This window comes from Polistes dominula, unplaced genomic scaffold (genome assembly GCF_049000335.1).
Source record: "Polistes dominula isolate Pdom_NZ unplaced genomic scaffold, Pdom_raw_medaka contig_23, whole genome shotgun sequence".
Lineage (NCBI taxonomy): Eukaryota > Metazoa > Arthropoda > Insecta > Hymenoptera > Vespidae > Polistes > Polistes dominula.
In genome coordinates this window covers 4,585,001-4,603,433 of record NW_028300963.1, presented here as the reverse complement: position 1 = coordinate 4,603,433, position 18,433 = coordinate 4,585,001, and the positions used below count along the sequence as shown (strand labels likewise).

Below are 18,433 nucleotides of genomic sequence, written 5' to 3'. Positions count from 1 at the left end.
ATAAGGCAAAAATGAATACCTTCCGCCTATGGTGAAATTCTCCTATGGACCCTGCTAATTATTTTTAACTTATGCAAATTATTTTATTATTTCAATGTTCTTTTTTTTTTTTTTTTTTTTTTGAAGAAAATATTCTCTTCCTGGTGTGATATACATATATGTGTGTGTATATATATATATATAATATATATTTGTACACATATATAATATATATATACACACAATTATACATATCTATATATATAGTGTACACACGCATGCATACTTACACGATAAAATTACCTCTGTGGCGAATGAATTTTTTTTTCGATGTTGAAATATTTTCAATTCTTTTCCGCGTTATATGAAATATCATTTAAAATATACAATTTATCGCTATATGTTTTCAATTATTATTTTTGTTCTTTTCATACATATAAAATTTTTGTGCATATTATATCTGTTTACTTTACTCTGTTACATAATAATAATAATAATAATAATAATCATAATAATAACAATAATAATAATAATAATAATAATAATAATAATAATAATAATAATAATAATATATTATAGTATATCAGAAAAGATCATGTTAAATTAAAAGAAAAATAATAATTAAAAATAAAGAGTTTAATTTTATAATAAGGAGAGAAAGGTTCAAATGTGTATTCGTGAAATATCGGCAATTTATTAGGATCAAAAGAACTGTAGCATATCCAAATTTTAAAATCTGTGAAGAATTAAGTCGCGATTGCCGTTGAGAGTGGAAATGATTATTATGTACAAATGATTATTGATTATTTCTTATTGTAATACATTATATAGTTTTGCTTGTTTCTCTGTAGTATATATGTCAGTCTTGGATTGTATTTGCCAAAAACATCATCTCATTATATCTTTGTATATAAAGAGTGGTGGTCAATGCCCATGTGGAAAAAGGATATGTCTATAATTATGTAGATATTCTACATATAGAAGTATTATTCAATAATAAAAACAACATTTTCTTTTTTTAAAATAGAAAACTGCACCTCTTATTAGCTCTATTATAATTTATTAAACAAATATTATTATATGCTGGTTTAGAGCATGTCATTTTATGAAATTTCTGTGATGTTTACTGTCACTAATCAAACTTTTACAACACTGTCGTTAAGAAAATAAGAACTATATATAAAGGCTTATGTATGCTATAATATATTTCTTTACTATATGTATTTAGATCACCCTTAGATAGATAGATATATATATGTATACGCATATCCTTTTACCACATATATATTCTCTTTATACACACATTCTCCTCATCCATTTCTTCGTATCCACTGTGACTCTATGTGTGATGCCAGAAAAGTTGTAAAATACTTCAATCATTTAAAAAATGTTTCTCTTAATTTTTTTGATTTTTGTTATCTTATAAGATTGAAATTGTATATATGATAAATAGTAATAAGTTTAAGTAAAAGAAACAATGTAAACGTTTTATGTACTTTTCTCACTCTACACATGATTTTCATTTACTTCCATGCTCGATACCATTATTCGTTTCAGTCTCGTAATACACTACCTTCTTCTCTTTAGTCAATACTCTCGCCATCAACCAAGACGATAGTATCGGTCACAATTATTAGTATAATAATGATAATTATTATTATTATTATTAATTGGCGATAGGAACTCGAAAGTTCATTGCCACAAATACTAAATTCCGCCAATGTTCCCGTCCCTGAGCACGACCTTTCCATTCACGGTCTTCGTAGCCTTTTTTTTTTTTAAATCCCTCTTAATATTGTCCACACCCATCACGTCTCGCGGTCTACCCAGTATAATAATGATAATAATAATAATATTAATCATAATAGTACTTCGGAAAAAAATATCTCGCAGTAACAATAATACAAATAATAGTAATAATAATAATAATAATAATAATAATAATAATAATAATAATATTAATAATAATACACGTTAAAAACGTATGTACAATTCACCAACCCATATTTAAGTATCTATAAGATTTGCCTACAAGTACTACAGACAAAGTGGAATAGTTGCTTTAAATAATTACTTTTTACAAAATTACATTACAAAGTGGCAGATTGAAAAATCTGAGCAAGTAATCTATCTATCTATCTATATATATATAGATATATATATATATATATATATATATATATATATATATATGTATATATCTATCCACATGTACAGCTGCTAGAATTAGATTAACACGATTACTTTATTACACCTACATTACTACGGTAAAGTATACATATCCTTTTGTTATGAGTAGTTATTGCCTTTGTAAAACATAAGCTTGAATGAAAAAACTTTTAAAAAATCATACTGAATCACATATTTGCTTAATCCAATTTGTCTGTTACAATACGTTCATATACATGTATAAAAACAAAATTTAAAATCACATTACTTTCTTAAATACGCTTTTAAGAAATGAGATTTCAAAACGTAAACGTTTTGAAGGTGATCCTACAGAATCAATAGCAAAGAAAGTCCTTCTGCTTATTGCGGAAACTCACAGAAGAAAATGTTTGTCTAAAATTCGTCTAAAATTTGGAAGGTTAATAATCAGCTTGATGTTCACTATTAACTTCACTTTTTTAACATACTTTGTTAAAGGAGGGTCACGAGCCTAGTATGCTACAGACTGCTTGATCAAGCACTGTGTCCTTTGATTCACTGGATTGCGATGCACTACTACCACTATTGCCAGATAAAGTGTTTGTAGGAAGTTTTTTAAGATTTAAAATGCTATCAATAGCAGATTGTACCTGTGCGGTAATGTCATCATGTTCATTATCGTTTCCACTTTCGTTACTTACATGAAGAGAGCCTGGACATTGAGCTTGAGAATGTAATGCTAAACCATCCAAACTTTCAGTGTCTTCTAATAAATCTCTTTCGAGGTCCGTAGCACTACTCCAACGTCTTTCAAAAACAGCAGTATTATCTTGATCACTACAATTGTCCTTTACAATGGTATTCGAACTTCCGGAAATACTTGTATTTGCAACATTAACACGACAATCACCGTTAGCCCTTGTTCTTTCGTTTTTAGATGATTTAGAAATACCCACAGTACATGCACCATTACTGCCACTATTATTAGTGCTCTTACATTTAAAAGAGTCCGTGGCAGACGGATATACACCGAGTTCTTTTTGAATTTCAAGCCACTCATCGTAATCACCACTTGTACAACTAGATTGTTTTATCAATGGCTTAGATTCTAATTCTTCCGTTGAAAATTCATCTTCTAATTCGCGCTTCACCGAGACGTTTTCTAAAGGCGATGATAGCTTGTCATCTTCCACAAGACCAGGCTCAACTTTTGGTACCAGTGGTTTTTCCTCTTTCTTAAATTCTTCTGCAAATTCAAATCAATATTGATTTTTGTCTTTTTTTTCTTTTACGAGAATACATTTGAAAAATATCATTATACATATGAAATATTTCTTACCATTAACTTTGGCCTCCTGTTCACGCAACCTATTTAGCCTATTTTGTTCCTCAGCCACAAAGGTTCTATCTATCATCATTAATTCCGACGTTCTTACTTCTCTCTGTAAATTGTTATAATTATATTATTATTTTTTTTTGTAGTAATATATAATTTTTCCATAAAGATAATTAAAATTATTTGAATCATAATACATACCATACTTTCCATTAAGAGAAGATATGTGTATTTATTCATCATAGAATTAAATTTGGTCAATAAGTGTTTAGCCGTTTCTTCAAAAATTTCGTCCGCTTTAGCTAAATCTTTAGTACTTAAAACTTGTTCATTTAAACAATGATATCTAACGAGCCGTTTACAAGCATCATATTTGTTTAAAAATGGAGTATTTACATCTGGATTACTTGCTTCATTTTGATCGATTTTTAATTGTTGTTCCAATCTAGAAATACAAATGTAATAATGTATAACGTAATGTGTCAATGTTTCTCAGTTAATCAAATAAATGTAATACATCGTAAAGATATAAAAATACTCACAAATCACTACGATTGAATTGCCTGCAAATCGGACTTGATGCTGGCCTTTTCACACCTTGTCTAGGACTTATCAAAGGACTCGAGACACTTCCTGGACTGACAAGTTGTTGCTGTTGTTGTTGTTGTTGTTTACTTGAATTTCCAGGATTATTTACAGGGCTCTGAATCCTTTGAGTTCCTTTACCAATCATTCTAGGTGAGGCTACCTGACCTGCAGGAGAACCACTTTGGACTTGAATTTGAATTGGCGAGGAAAGTTCTTGCTTAACAGGACTCGGTGTTTGTATATTTGGTTTTACGTCCAATGGATCCGTTTGACATTGCGTAGATTGTTGCATGCCTACTTGTTGTGTTTGAACTAGGGGTAATTGCTGTTGTGCGTTATTTTGCATAGGAGCTGTGGAGGTACTTGGTGGTGAGAACAGTTGCAAATTAGTACAGGACGGATTGATCATCTGATTTCCATGATTTTGATAAAACTTGTGCTGTTTGGTGTGCGTCTGATGCACATTTTGGGTAGAGTTGTTTGATACTACACATTGTTGAACCTGAACATTTTGTGTAACCTACGAAAATGATTATTCATTTATTATATTTTCTCCTCAAATAATAATTATAATAATAACATTAAATCCGTTCAATTAATCATATACTTACAGACTCGCGTTTATTCATGGATATACAAAATATAAAAATCCTTATATATAAATATAAATAAAATAAAAATCCATTAGCCATTTTTTATTCTTATTTCATATCTCATTAAAACGTAAAAAAGATAGCAGCGTAGAAATATTTCAAATTGAACAGATCTAATAAAATTTGATGAATGATCATATCTTACCGGAAGATTGTTCATATAATTATTATTTGAATTGTTTTGTAAAGAAGTAGATGTAGTTGTATTTAGATTTGACGTTACTACTGGTAAAGTAGCAGTAGATGTTTGAGTTTGTGGTTGAACAGATGATGTTTGATTTTTATATGTATTTTGCGACTGTGTATTAGTAGCTAGCGTTGCCACAACATTGACGTTAAAGTTTGTCTCTGGTCCCTATAATTAAAAAATATGATATAATTTTACAGCATATTTATCTAAATATTTGTAATTGAATTATGTAATATGATAAGGAAACTCAAACAATTGATTTCAACTTCTTGACCAAAACTTATTGACTTACATTGTTAATAGGATGAGTTGTAGTACTGACCACTTTCCCACTTGATATGATTTTGTGTTGTTCTTGATACAATTTTGTTAAATTAGCTGAGTCCGATGGCTGACTAAACTTCCGCGTTATAATAGTTTGTATTTGTGATTGTATATTTTTTAATGAATGTTGTTTATTCGTAGGTAGTTGTATAGTCTGCACTCTCTGGACCATTTGTCCATTTGAAGGAATAGACACGTGACTACTGGGTGACGAAGATATCAAAGGACCATTTGTGATAATCTGTGTAGGTTCGCTTTTACTGGTATTTGTATTCTGGCATACAACATTTCCTATTTTATTAATGCTGTCAACTTTTTGCAAATTAGACGTGCTTGTTGTTGTTACACTTGTTGGCCGAGTGATGGTAATTGTTCTTGTCGTCTTAAAAAAAAAAAAAAAAGAAATATTATGAAAAATGATTATTATTCGTGGTATATAATATTTATTATACAAAAGAAATATATATATTTCATATTTACCTGTGTATTTCCAACATTTTGCGTGGTAACAGCAACTTTAGCTCTTTTCACAATTTTTGCTTTCTTCGGTGGATTATTGCCCAAATTCCTTATTTGCTGTTGATTTAGATTGTCGATGAATTGATTTGGAAAACCAGAATTTTGAATCTGTATATGATGTGGCATTTGCGATGGAGCAGCTTGGACAACTATATTTTGTATATTATTTTGAATTGTGGGAGCTCCGCCAGAACTATTGACTATTATTTGACTGGTAGGGGTATTAATCTGAACACCTTGTAAATTTTGGTTATTCGCATCTGGTTCTCCAATGACTATTTTCTGCGTTTGATTTTGATTTTGTGTCTGATTTGTAGCATTCAATTGTCCAGTTAATAAATGTTGCAAGAATTGTTGGCTTATTACTTGCATTTGTCCATTCGCATTAGCAATTAATAATTGATCATTCGGATTTAAATTGCTCAATGCATTCAAAATTTCTGGGGTAATTTTGGGTGCATTGTTTAAAATATTATTAGTCGCCGAATTGAGCACATTACTAGCTTGCGGTTCTATTTTTTGCGATTCACTTTGATGAGTGTTAGTAGCTACAGGAGTACTGGTAATAAGAATATTTTGATGTTGATTATTTTGTTGCGTGTTAATACCCTGTTGCATAACATTAGTCGAGTTTTGAGACTCGTACTGATGCGCGTTCACAGAAGAAAATGTGTTTGCAGAAACGATCTTTTGCTGTTGTACATTCATATTTTGTTGCACATTCGTATTGTGTAATAAAGATGTATTTTGTTGTTGTAATCTAGCTATTACATTCTGTTGACCTAAAGGCATATCACTTGTACCAGTCTGTACATTTTGCTCTATACTTTGCACATTACCAGATGTATTTTGTTGCATCACATTGATTGTATTTTGTTGGATACTAGAATGTTGCTGTAAAACGTTCATACTATCATGCTGTATAGTATTACATGAACTTTGTTGTAACATATTTACAGAATTATGTTGTATATTTGAACTGGCTGCTTGTAAATTTTGCTCGAATACGTGTTGCACATTTTGAGTTTGTACAGTTTGTGCAGTTATTTGCTGATGCTGATTATGCTGATATAATTGCGATTCTTGCAAATTTAATGATTCTTGCTGATTCGATTGTTGATTCTGATTGCTTTTGACAATATGTTCACTTGATACTCCTGCATTGTTAGATATAGATTTTTGAACGTGAGTACTGTGTTGCGATGATTTATTCAAATTCTGACGTATATTAGTATTAATACAATTAATACAATTCGTAAGGCGCACTTGACTAGATTTTTGTGTTGGAATATTGGACAAATGTTGATTGATATTTGTCTGATTTGTATTTGACAATCGAGAACTTTGTATACTAAAGGTTGTACACAAAGGTTTAGATGTTACAACATCTGAAGATGTTGAAATGCTATTACTAGATGATATATTAGCATTTGATGATTGAATATTCTTCGGTGTTTGTATAAGATGTTGTATGTTAACATTTTTAGAAATTTGCATATCTACAGTGTGCAACGATCCTTGACTATTTTGCACGCAAGTATTTGACGTAGAATTGGCATCATGAGAAATATTTACAATTTTTTGTGGATTATTTACTTTCGAGCACGTTTGCATATGTTGCACTGGACTTGTCGTACAAATAACATTTTGTGAACATATTGAACTTGTAGTATTGGTAGATGTTGGATTGCTAGGTGACTGCACATATTTCTGTCTTTGCACCACATTACTTGGAACACTTTGTGATACGGTCTGTGCTTGACCCAGCAAATGAGACATAATCTGAGCATTTTGACTGCTTCCTTGCGTAAGAGATCTTATTAATGCTTGAGCAGTAGCTTGATCTAATTCCGGTTGATTTGGATCAGGAGTATGATGTAAGACAACCCTTCCGTCTTCTCCAACTGCCAGACGTAATCCTGATATCGTATTTTGTACAGGCATTTGAAGTTGAGCAACAAGCTGACTGTTAAATCCTTGAGAAGCAACAGTGGCTTGCGTATTCATTGTATTCGCTACAGGTACTTGTGCTTGATTTTGAGCTATTGAACTGGCTACTGTCACTTGCGGTGTAACTTGAGTTAAAGTTTGTCCTATATTAGATTCCACTTGAACTGGACACGACACATCTGTTTTATCAGAGTCAAACATATCATCTTCATCTCCAATTCCTGATATTTTTATAATGCTAGCCAAATCTAATTTTGGAGGTTCATCGTCTTTTCTTTTAGCTTTTTCTTCTTCTTTGCTTTCTTCTTTGGCGGAGGTAGTAAATTGTGTTCAACGATATTTTGAGTACACGTAGTATTACCAGATGTATTAGCTGTACCAACTTGCGTTATTTGTTGTGGTTGGGGACTTTGTACCATAGCATTTTGAATTACGATAGAATTGCTAGCACCTGTATTAGCTGTAAAAACAAGCAAAGATAATATAATAATATAACAAATGATTATTTTAATTCAAGTATAAGCATTAATCAAATTTGATTTCGATTCAATTACCTGGAACAGGGCTGGAGGGAGTATGTCTAATCACTGGTGATGCGGCCGGTTGAAAGCCATTTGGTACGGCAAAAAATGTAGGCGCAATTCCTTGCAGTTGCATACCTTGAGCTGTGACAACTCTTACCAGTTGTTGTTGCATTAGCTGTAAAATATAATTGTATCTTGCTACATCTAATCTTCTAAAAAAAATGCAATTCTATCTTATCATTTTAACGAGTATTTAACCGAAATACTATTTCAAATTTTAGTATCAAAAAGTCTTTCTATATATTGATATATATATATTGATCACTTTTGTCATTTAAAAATGATCAACTTATAATATTCGAAATGTCAACGTGACTTATTTAAATTCTGCTTATTCAATTTTAATTTTAATTTTAATCTTAAATTTTAATGTTAAATTTAAATTTCAATATTTAGTTTATAAAATAAAAATCAAGAGTAACTTCTTATGTTATTTGAAAATTAAACAAGCAATGAATATGAATTTGGAATATGATAATGCATGACAGTATGAATGACACCATCACCTGTGCAGTATGGGTTTGTTGCTGGGCGCTTGCTGGTGTCCTTAGTATAAGTTGAACACCACCTGGTTGTTGTTGAACAATAACTGGTCCAGTTGATGGTAGAACCTATGTACCAAATGTGATAAATGTGAAGCACGAAGCAATCTTTAGTGATAAGATATATGCACGCAAGCTATTATGACAGATATAAAGAGAGCATACTGAAATATTACAAGTATTTACACATTGCCGTGATATTTGCATTATTGAATGACAAAGTAATGAACGTGCAAACTGATAGTATTATATAAATAACAATTTTACTAACCTGGTTCAATAAAAGACCTTGAGCAGTAGGTATCATTGTCGCAGTTGTAGGATTTGGTTGTGGACCAGCAAGAACAATCTGTGGTTGCGTTTGTTGCGTGACCTAAGCAAACAAAATAAAGAAATAATATTTACAATCTATATTGGCTGTTGAAAAAATACATTGGATACGATAATCCATAATTTACTTAGTGTCAAATTTTTGTACCTGGTTCGTAATAGTTGTTGTTACACATTGAGGCTTTTGTTGAGAAGTAGTATTTTGTTGATTTGGTGGCTTAGGCAAAATTTGTGGTGGTTGTTTGGCCGGTTTAGTAGCCGCTATTTGAATTTGTTGATGATTTCCAAACAGATGCGTCCTTGTTACTAATTGCGTAGGCGTTTGCTGATATCCTTGTGGTGTACCATGAATTATCTGCAATACTTGCATACTCTGTTGCAAGATGGGTGTATTTGGTCTGACCTTAAATTACAACATATATAAATTTAATGGCAAATTAAAGACAAAGGTGTTTACTTTCATTCGTTTTACAAGTCTTACCAATGGCGGACCAGGACTACCCCCTATAACTGGACTTCTGTTATTCAGCGAGTTATTACTTAACATGTGAGGACTTTTAGCAGGAGGATATGGGCTAAGTACAGGATTTTGAATTTGGCTAACGCTCATTGGACTTTGCATAGGACTTTGCATCTGTACATTAAAATTATTATTTTCAGTCGATGCTCCACCGGGCTTAGACTGTTTCTATTAGACTGTATGGAATTTGATGCAGGACTCCTAAGTAACAGTCAGTGGCGTCTCAGCTACCTCTCGCTAGTAACATCAGAGGGCAGTACGAATACCAAAAATGGTGTCCTAGCTATCTCCTGCTAGTAACGTCAGAGGGCAGACAAATATCAGCAGAAGCAGGTCATTTACGCGCCATTGTTTCTCTTCTTTCACACTAGTAAATTCAGGTTCTTTTACACATCGGATGACCGAAGCAATCGCTCGCCACAACCATTCAGTTCGAATCCTTACTCGTAACCAAGCACTATGAAATATTCTCTAAATAAAAATAGTTTTTTTCCATTCACTTGGTATAGTCCATTCTCTTACAGATACCGAACACGTCTCAAAGTGGTGACCCCAACGTGATTTAAGTGATTTATTTTTCGGCAACGCGGTTAAGAAGAAAACCGGCTTACGCGTAAGTCGCCATTTTTGTGCCACGTATCACATAAGGCGCCATTTTCGTGCTACGTATTCTCTCAAGACACCATTTTCGTGTCACATATTCACGCAAAACGCCATCTTTTCTTGTCACATAGGAACCTTTTTTTTATCACGTCGCGTTTTCTTAAGTTGAAAAAGAGGCTTTTTTCGCGTGCATACGTCCGCGATTCAGAGGAGAATTTAGCAAAAAGTGAGATCATGCCGAGAAACACGATTGTCGATGGGAAGCACGACATATCTTTGCGCGTCCCCCAACAACAACCGGCGAGCAGCGTTCTGAACCAAAGTACACCACAAGACCTGGCTGCACAATGCGAGGCTCTCCTCCGACTGCAGCAACAGTTACCTAACAATTGAATAAGTACATCTCGCTCTTGTAAGTTGCCCTCGGTTTGGAAAACCGATTGCACACCGATCCATCTTCGCATGTAACAGTATCACTGAGAACGAGATGAAAAATACAATCTCGTGGTGGCCGCCTTAGATCCAGAGACAACGGAGGAACTCCTCCTCTAGAGCTCTATGTTTACAGGTAAATACGAGCATCTGAAGACCCGTTTGTACTCGCTAGACTCGGATAAATACCGGCGCAACACCTTCAAACATTATACAGCGGAGTAGAGACAGAAGACCGAAAATAATCTCAAATACTGCACGAAATGAAACACCTCGCCGGCGGCAGCATCGACGAGATAATGTTCAAGGTCAGATGGATGGACACCCTGCCGGCAGCATCCCAAAGGGATTGCTGCTTGTTTTCAAGTCGGATTCTTTTGAAGAACTTGTAAAAGTGACAGACGAAATATACAGGATGCCAAGCTCATTGGTATCCGTGGTGGGACAAAATTCGCGCGGAACTTCTTCGGCTAGAGTGCAGCCAGAAAGAAGAAAGCAAAGCTACCAGAGTGGACTACGATACACGAGAGTGTTTTCCTCGCATGCAAACAGGAGAGAAAGAAATCTCCGAGAGGAGATACAGCACTTACGACGGGGATGCAACTATACTTTTCTCCAGCATTTTGTATACATGTATTTCCAAAAATGATGTAAATTTTATAATAAATATAAATATACACACAGAATGAATACTATCCCAAATACAAAAAATAGCTAGATGACATTATTAAACTTTTTCAATAATTAAATTTAATAAATTGTATTTTTAATAATAAATAAAAAAGAGAGAAAATACTGGGTAAAGGTAAGAAGAGGAAGAAAAACTATAAGATTAGAACAAACTTTTTCTTTTGATTATATAGGAGCTGTTAGCTCAAATTGCACTTGTGTTTATCTTAAACTTGTCTCTTATATATTTTGTATAATATCAATATCACAAGTATCGTATTTTACGATTATTTGCACACATTAATTAAACGTCATCTTAATAAAATGATAAAATATATAAAATTAATGTTTTATTCATTATACAACTAAAGACGTTTTTAAGGAATAACAATTATTTTTATACTTTGTTCATTTTTTTTATTTCTATATTCGAGATTAATTATAAAGATTCGTTAATTTTCTTACAACATACATTTACATTTTGGTTGCAAGAACTTTGTCATAATATCTGAAATAATACTTTCTTTCTTTCTCTTTCTCTTTTCCACACACACTCTCTCTCTCTCTCTCTCTCTCTCTCCTCTTACTATATTTATTACGAGAATAACTGGAACGTATCTTAAATTAATAAATTTTTAATAATAAAAAAATAAAAAAAATTATATAATACATTTTGTATAATTTTGTAAACAAAATATTAAACATTTCCATTGATTAATTTTTCTTATAATAAATGTTAAGAGTTTCTCTTTTTATGAATACTTAAATATTAAATAAAATTTTTCTTTTCAATTTGATATCCTGTCAAATTGTATAATAGAGAAATATTTGACATTTTATAAAAATTTGTCTCTCTTTTCTCTTTTATGAAATAAACAATAATATTCTAATATTCCAAATGATTATAGATTGCATTCTGATGGATTGTATGATCCAACTACATATGCTACAACCGTAGCGTGATCTAATTTTCCTGGTATCATAGATATCTTATCTAAAGTCTTTTTTCGTCTACTTCGTTGTTCTTGCTTTGACAATTGCATTAATTGGCCATCTTTATGTTGCGCATAATACAAATCCGTATCTTCTAATATTCTTCGTTTGGCAGCTGTAATGCGTACCTTATAACATAAAAGATATAATTATTTGTATTATGTATACATAGGATTGTATAAAATTACATAGAGAACTGTATAGAAATGTACAGTACTGTGCAGTATTCAAATAAACTTACTGCAAAATCTAAGAGAAGTTCGCAAAGATGTTTGGCGCTATTACATGGTGGTCCTTCACCGGAAACTCCTCTTCGTAATAAATCTTCCATTCTCAAGAGCGTAAGCTCGTGTCTTTGATATGCTTCTACCACAGGTAAACTATTACTATTTCCATTACTATTACTAGACTCTGCGTGCCGTAAATTTTCAGCCGATTTTCTTCTTGTTTTTGTTCTTACATCATTGTTACTTTTCACTGATATTGTTATATCGGAAGCAACATTGTGATTTGGTAAAATTGCAAATTTTCCAACTACTGGATCAAAATTATCCGATATACCATCACTGGTTAAGAATACGACATCACCAAGTTCAACTTCCGTTATGGCGAGTGTTAAATTATTTAATTCTGGATTAGATCCATCAACTGGTCCCAAAGCTCCTAACGCATCACGCATATCGCGCATGCAATGAATATCGTGAGATCCACGGGTTATTTCTCTAACACCAGTTTTCCTAAAACAATTTTTTAAGCAAATTTGTATGCATACAAATTTATATTATAAACCATACTAAATCTACATATCTAAATCTTTCTTGTGTCAGTCTAGTTATAATATAGTCTAAATATTACATTACGTTTAATAAATTCTAAGGACTCTTATAATCTGCTATTATATTTTACCTTGAATATACATATGCTAAACTATCGCCAACATTGCACGTACAAGCCACATATTTGTTATGGCGAATACCAGAAGTAGTGGTTGTGCTCTCTAAGGGTAGAACCGCACATACGGTCAATGTTGTGAGCATGCCTTGTTCCTGAAGTATTAACGAATGTGCTGCATGGAATGAACGTAGGAGGGCTACAAAAACATCTTTTGTCGTAGTTATAGCGCTATTTATCGAAGGTGAGAAAAGAGCTTTATTCAAGTATTCCATGCTTCCATGCACCGCAGATCTTGCTGCAATGCTTGCCTTTGTACCTAAACATGCGTTACAAGGAAACAAATTGCTCTAGTCTATTGCATTCTATATAAGTTACTTTGTTCTCTTATGTCTAAATTTATTATACCCCAATTAACACCATCGGCCAAGGCCAATATCGCTGAATTTTGTCTTGCAGAAATGCCAAAACAGTCAGCTATTGGTTCACCATTGTTAACATTGTTTATAGGATTTTTTTCATATAACGTTGTAGCAATACCATAAGCCATTTCATGAGGAAGAAACCAATTAGGGGCTCCAGCAATTACAACAGAAGATGAATTAGAACCTAAAAAAAAATAATATTATATTAAATCAAAATGACAATTATATAATAAAATATCATATTATTTTATTTCTCCAACCTGTTCTATATTGATCACTTTGATCCAGCATGTCAATATAATCAATATCAATGTCATTCATACTTAGATGTTTCTCTTGAAGATTAACTGCTGTTAGTCCACTATCGGGGCCTGTTAAAGCAGCGAATACTTCTTTATCATCCTGGTAATTTCCAAGTTGCTTAACAGGCAATTCCTCTGGATTTCTTCCATGCAAGATAGGTGGACCTTCTTGTTTAGTTTCTAATCTGTAAATCATTATGAAAAATATTGTATCTTGCGTTTCACACAATACAAATGTACCATAAACAATATGAAATAAAGCTTTATTTATACCCATTGAGATAACGTGTAATGAAACATTCGCTTGGAAAATCTTGTGTTACTGATCTTGGACTACGAAGAGGTTGTTCTGCTAAACTCATATTTTCAACAGCACCAGCCAAATTACTAATGGATAATTGACGCATAAAGCCAGCTACCTTCTTACGTAAACTGGGCATTTTTCTTATTATTTTCTATCACTTATCAATTGAAGATATTACATTTGCATTCTTTGCATAATAATTGAACACTTGTTTCCTTAAATTCAAGTCATAATTATCAAATTTGAGGAATGTTTTTCTCAATCTGAAACACACACACACACACAATCAACAAAGAATATATGTTGTGCTTTTATTGTTGATTTAATTGAGCATTTAATTTTTAAGTAGAAATTATTCCTTTATATATATATATCTTAAAAATATTTTAAATACACATTGTCAAATCACATTGTCTTCATTCATTGTCAGTCAAAATACAACAAAGACAAATAGATTCTTTGATATGTAAATAACTAGAGAGAGAGATACTTTAGGATATATATTTATATGTATATATCTATTGAAAATATATTCTATAGATCTATAAGAAAAAAAAAATGCACATCTTACCTAGAATTGAATAAGAATCAGATGACAATGTATACCATAAAAGCACGTCTTCCACACTTAAGCGCCATATTGGTAATGTGTAAATAAGTAATAAATTGTAAATAAATTTCGCGGGACTTACGAATATATTATTTTATATTTGTTTAATTTGATAATATTGTCAGCTATTTCTTAGAAATATGTTCCTTAGAAATATTTGATAATAATGTCAAATCAGAATAGTTCATTCGAATAAAGGATGGGATGATGAGGGGTGTGTTGGGGAAAGAGGATGACCAAATTATTATAGAAACTTGCGCAGTATTCGAGTAAATTTCCAACCGAGTTTATCGAATGTGATGATGTTTCTCGATTAAAAGTCTATAGAAATTAAACGAGCTTACAATATTGTATCTTTTTTTTTTTTATCATCGACATTGTTTATACAAGAAAAATACATAATTAATTACGTCAATAAAAAAAAAAAACATTATTTGTTTTCCTTTTTTTCTGCGGATAAATGCTTTTTACATAGTTTTGACATTTGATCAGTCAATATGGCGGCCTCTATACAGGTGAGAGATCATCGTTTTTCTCCCTTATTTTAATAACACTGTCTTATGTGGAGCCTCGTCTAAGTAAGAAAATAGTGCAAATTATATCACATTTAAATAATATTATTTAAAGACATTTGTGAATATTCGTTTTACCGTGCTATTCAACTCTTTACAATCTGGCAAGTTCTTTTTTTTTCTTTTACAATAATTTTCAATACTACTGGGATATGCGTTTTAATTGGAATTTATTTAAACACGTGGGATTATCTTATTACGTAATGTAATTATTTAAAATCATTCTTTATTTAATGGTTGTATAGAAAAATATAACGTCGACATTATTCCATTATTATTTGACTCTTCGTATGATTCTTTTTTTGTGTTGTTGTATACCTTACATTTTTGTGTTTAGCACAACAGTAATCTTATTTTCTTATGTTAAATGTTTTCTTGGCTAGTCTATAATGCAAAACACTTGCACAGATGTACGTTTGTACTTAGTCAAAAGTCGGCAATGTACAAGAGGAAATCTGTTATCGAATAAATATTGAAGCAACTTTAGCTTGAACTATTGAGAAAATAATAAGCCAAAGAGAATCAAGTGAATAAAGGTATATTGAAAGGTTAAAACAAAATAACTGATAAAATATACACTTGTTGAATGATATTGACATTATAAAATGTTCGAGTCACCGAGAAGTTTGCAAGAAGTCTGCATAGATTTTATTTGTGACAATGTCTTGGCTTTGTGCGAAGTACATCCTGGTGATACGAATGAACATTCCTCTGGATCATTTTCTCCTACATCTTATGGTAAGTAATACATATGTTTGTACATACATCTAAATAATATATTTCATTAAAAGAAGAATATATTTCAGATCAAGTTAGATGCCCATTGAGCAAAAGTAGCTCAGAAACGTCAATGACAGTTCGTACATTGTCCAATGACGTATCACCCAGTTTGGCTACCAGACTTAGTTTCAAGCATCCTGATGTCTTTTTACCAACTGCAATTTCAGAACTATTATTGTCTAGCCTTTGCGAGAAGAAAACGTTATCTGATTTGACCATTACACTTTTTGATTCTAAATCAACTAGATTAAGGTATAATACACAAACTAGCTAAGTTATATAAGTAATATAATAAAATATATAAAACCATATAAAAGAAGAAGGATTACCTTATTTGTTGATTTATCATCATTTTAGGCATGTCAAATTAAAAGATGCATCTACTCTATCTGCAAAAGGTTTAAAAGTTCTTAAACAACATAAGATTGTAGATTTGGTAGTAAATGGTTTAAAGGTCACTGTTAATGATCTGATCAGCTGTTTAAGTGATTGGAGTTTACAAAATCTTAGGTCGCTGAGTGTAGCTAGAGGCAGTTTTATGGATTGTTCTAGGTCTGTATTTAACGTGAATTATTTTTTATTTAAACATTTATACTACCAAATGAAAATGAATTTATTTTTTGTAGATATTGTGTGGTAGTAACATTGAGCAAATTACGTGCGCTGCATACATTAAATGTCTCAGGAACAGAATTTAATAAGCATGGATTAGAAATAGTGGTCGAAGATCTTCCGCTCTTAGAAAATTTAGATATATCATGTACTAGAGTTGATGATATATCGCCATTAAGAAAATGTAAAGATCGTTTAAAAACTTTAACTATGTATAATATAAAAATAAGTGGATGCGGAAATCTGATACCTGTTTTATTGGAATTAAATGAATTAAGAAATTTGGATATTTCTGATGAAAAAGATACATATGCTTTTGAAATGTTTGCGCCTAAGAAACAAAAAATAGGAGATTTTCTCAAAGCTGTACATTGTATGCCACATTTAACTAGTTTGGATTTATCTGGTAAGTTATGTTTATTTGTATATATATATATTTTTATTATATATATTTGTCTATACATTTGTTTTTGTTTTCTAGGTAAAGATGAAATAAATCCGAAAGATTTAAAAGAATTTATTAAAAAACATCCTCATTTAAAATTTCTTGGTCTTGTCCACTCTGATACTTGTTACGAGGATAGTTTAATCAATCCTGCAAATGAAGATTATAGACCTGATCTTGTCGTAAGTTCATTTGTAAATTCTTAGGGAAGAAATCATATATTGATAAATATTAATATAATCTTTTTTTTTTAATACAGGTCAGTGGTACGGCAACCGAATCTCAAATTTTAGAAGCATTAAAAAAGTATACTTATCGATCGGTTTATATTCAAAAGTGTTTGTTTAATCTATTTCGTTTGACTCCAAATTTTTTCGAACCACGCGTTGATGTAATCAAATTAGTGCTGCCTGGAATGCGAGAACATCCACAAGAATTTCGTGTGCAAATGGCAGCAACCGCGTGCCTTTACAATCTTACAAAAGGTGAATCAGCAGTTATGATCCATCCATCAATTCTTAAACAAATAGTTGATTTAACATTGACTGCTATGGAATCGTATCCATCTCATTATCAGTTACAAAAAAATACATTATTAACGCTCTGTAGCGACAGAATTCTACAAGATGTTACATTTGACAAATACAGGTAAGTTATATTTATATACGATGAATTATAACAAATCTAACGATATTCTAGTAATTTAATTCATACAATTATGGACACTAATAGGTGTGCAAGATTAGTAATGAATTGTTTATCGACATTTGACGATGCATCGATGAATCGAATGTCAGTAGCAATTTGCTCCATATTAGCAGCAAAAATATCAACAGCAGAAACGTCTATGCTCGGTGCCCAGCCGCAATATATGTCTAAATTGTTAACAATGGTCAAGTCCAAAGTTCAATCTAAATCAGTTGATATTACAATGAAATTCACATTAAGTGCCCTATGGAATTTAACTGACGAAAGTGCCACTACGTGCGAAGTTTTTTTGGACGAGGGAGGAATGGAATTGTTTCTTCAAGTACTTGAAAGTTTTCAAGGTGAATCTAGCGTGGAGACTAAAGTACTTGGTCTATTAAATAACATAGCTGAGGTTGGTATTTGGACAAAAACAAACTAAATG

At 31.7% G+C, this 18,433-nt stretch overlaps 3 protein-coding genes across 6 annotated transcripts in view; 1 reads left to right on the top strand and 2 right to left on the bottom strand.

Annotated features, from left to right (window-relative positions):
* Positions 1-97: 97 nt before the first annotated feature.
* On the bottom strand, positions 98-9,872 carry LOC107065593 (BRD4 interacting chromatin remodeling complex associated protein; the record flags this gene model as incomplete). Its single annotated transcript, XM_015319439.2, is given in 14 exon segments — positions 98-3,373; positions 3,467-3,569; positions 3,665-3,908; positions 4,006-4,571; positions 4,850-5,059; positions 5,187-5,600; positions 5,699-7,968; positions 7,971-8,147; positions 8,242-8,386; positions 8,778-8,882; positions 9,085-9,186; positions 9,292-9,546; positions 9,625-9,815; positions 9,818-9,872. Coding segments are annotated over 14 exon segments (5,580 nt in total), but the record flags the coding sequence as incomplete, so codon positions are not given.
* A 1,886-nt stretch (positions 9,873-11,758) lies between these two features.
* Positions 11,759-15,086, bottom strand: LOC107065745 (PP2C-like domain-containing protein CG9801). Its single transcript, XM_015319707.2, has 7 exons — positions 14,854-15,086; positions 14,252-14,545; positions 13,937-14,163; positions 13,660-13,860; positions 13,267-13,570; positions 12,602-13,097; positions 11,759-12,488 (listed from the first exon to the last, which is right to left on the bottom strand). The coding sequence occupies exons 2-7, from the start codon at positions 14,416-14,418 to the stop codon at positions 12,270-12,272; spliced, it is 1,614 nt and encodes a 537-aa protein (XP_015175193.1). The 5' UTR covers positions 14,419-14,545; positions 14,854-15,086; the 3' UTR covers positions 11,759-12,269.
* Positions 15,087-15,192: 106 nt separating this feature from the next.
* Positions 15,193-18,433, top strand: part of LOC107065743 (protein zyg-11 homolog B) — a 7,659-nt gene continuing 4,418 nt past the window's right edge. Inside the window, exons 1-8 of one of the 4 annotated variants that reach the window (XM_015319705.2) lie at positions 15,193-15,407; positions 15,873-16,202; positions 16,271-16,496; positions 16,602-16,796; positions 16,871-17,262; positions 17,338-17,483; positions 17,561-17,949; positions 18,034-18,403. In XM_015319705.2, coding sequence (XP_015175191.2) covers positions 16,070-16,202; positions 16,271-16,496; positions 16,602-16,796; positions 16,871-17,262; positions 17,338-17,483; positions 17,561-17,949; positions 18,034-18,403 — 1,851 coding nt within the window. In that variant the 5' untranslated portion in view covers positions 15,193-15,407; positions 15,873-16,069. Of the gene's footprint in view, positions 15,569-15,847; positions 16,203-16,270; positions 16,497-16,601; positions 16,797-16,870; positions 17,263-17,337; positions 17,484-17,560; positions 17,950-18,033; positions 18,404-18,433 lie in introns of all 4 variants that reach the window. The other 3 variants (XM_015319703.2, XM_089172534.1, XM_089172533.1) reach the window with 3 other exon arrangements.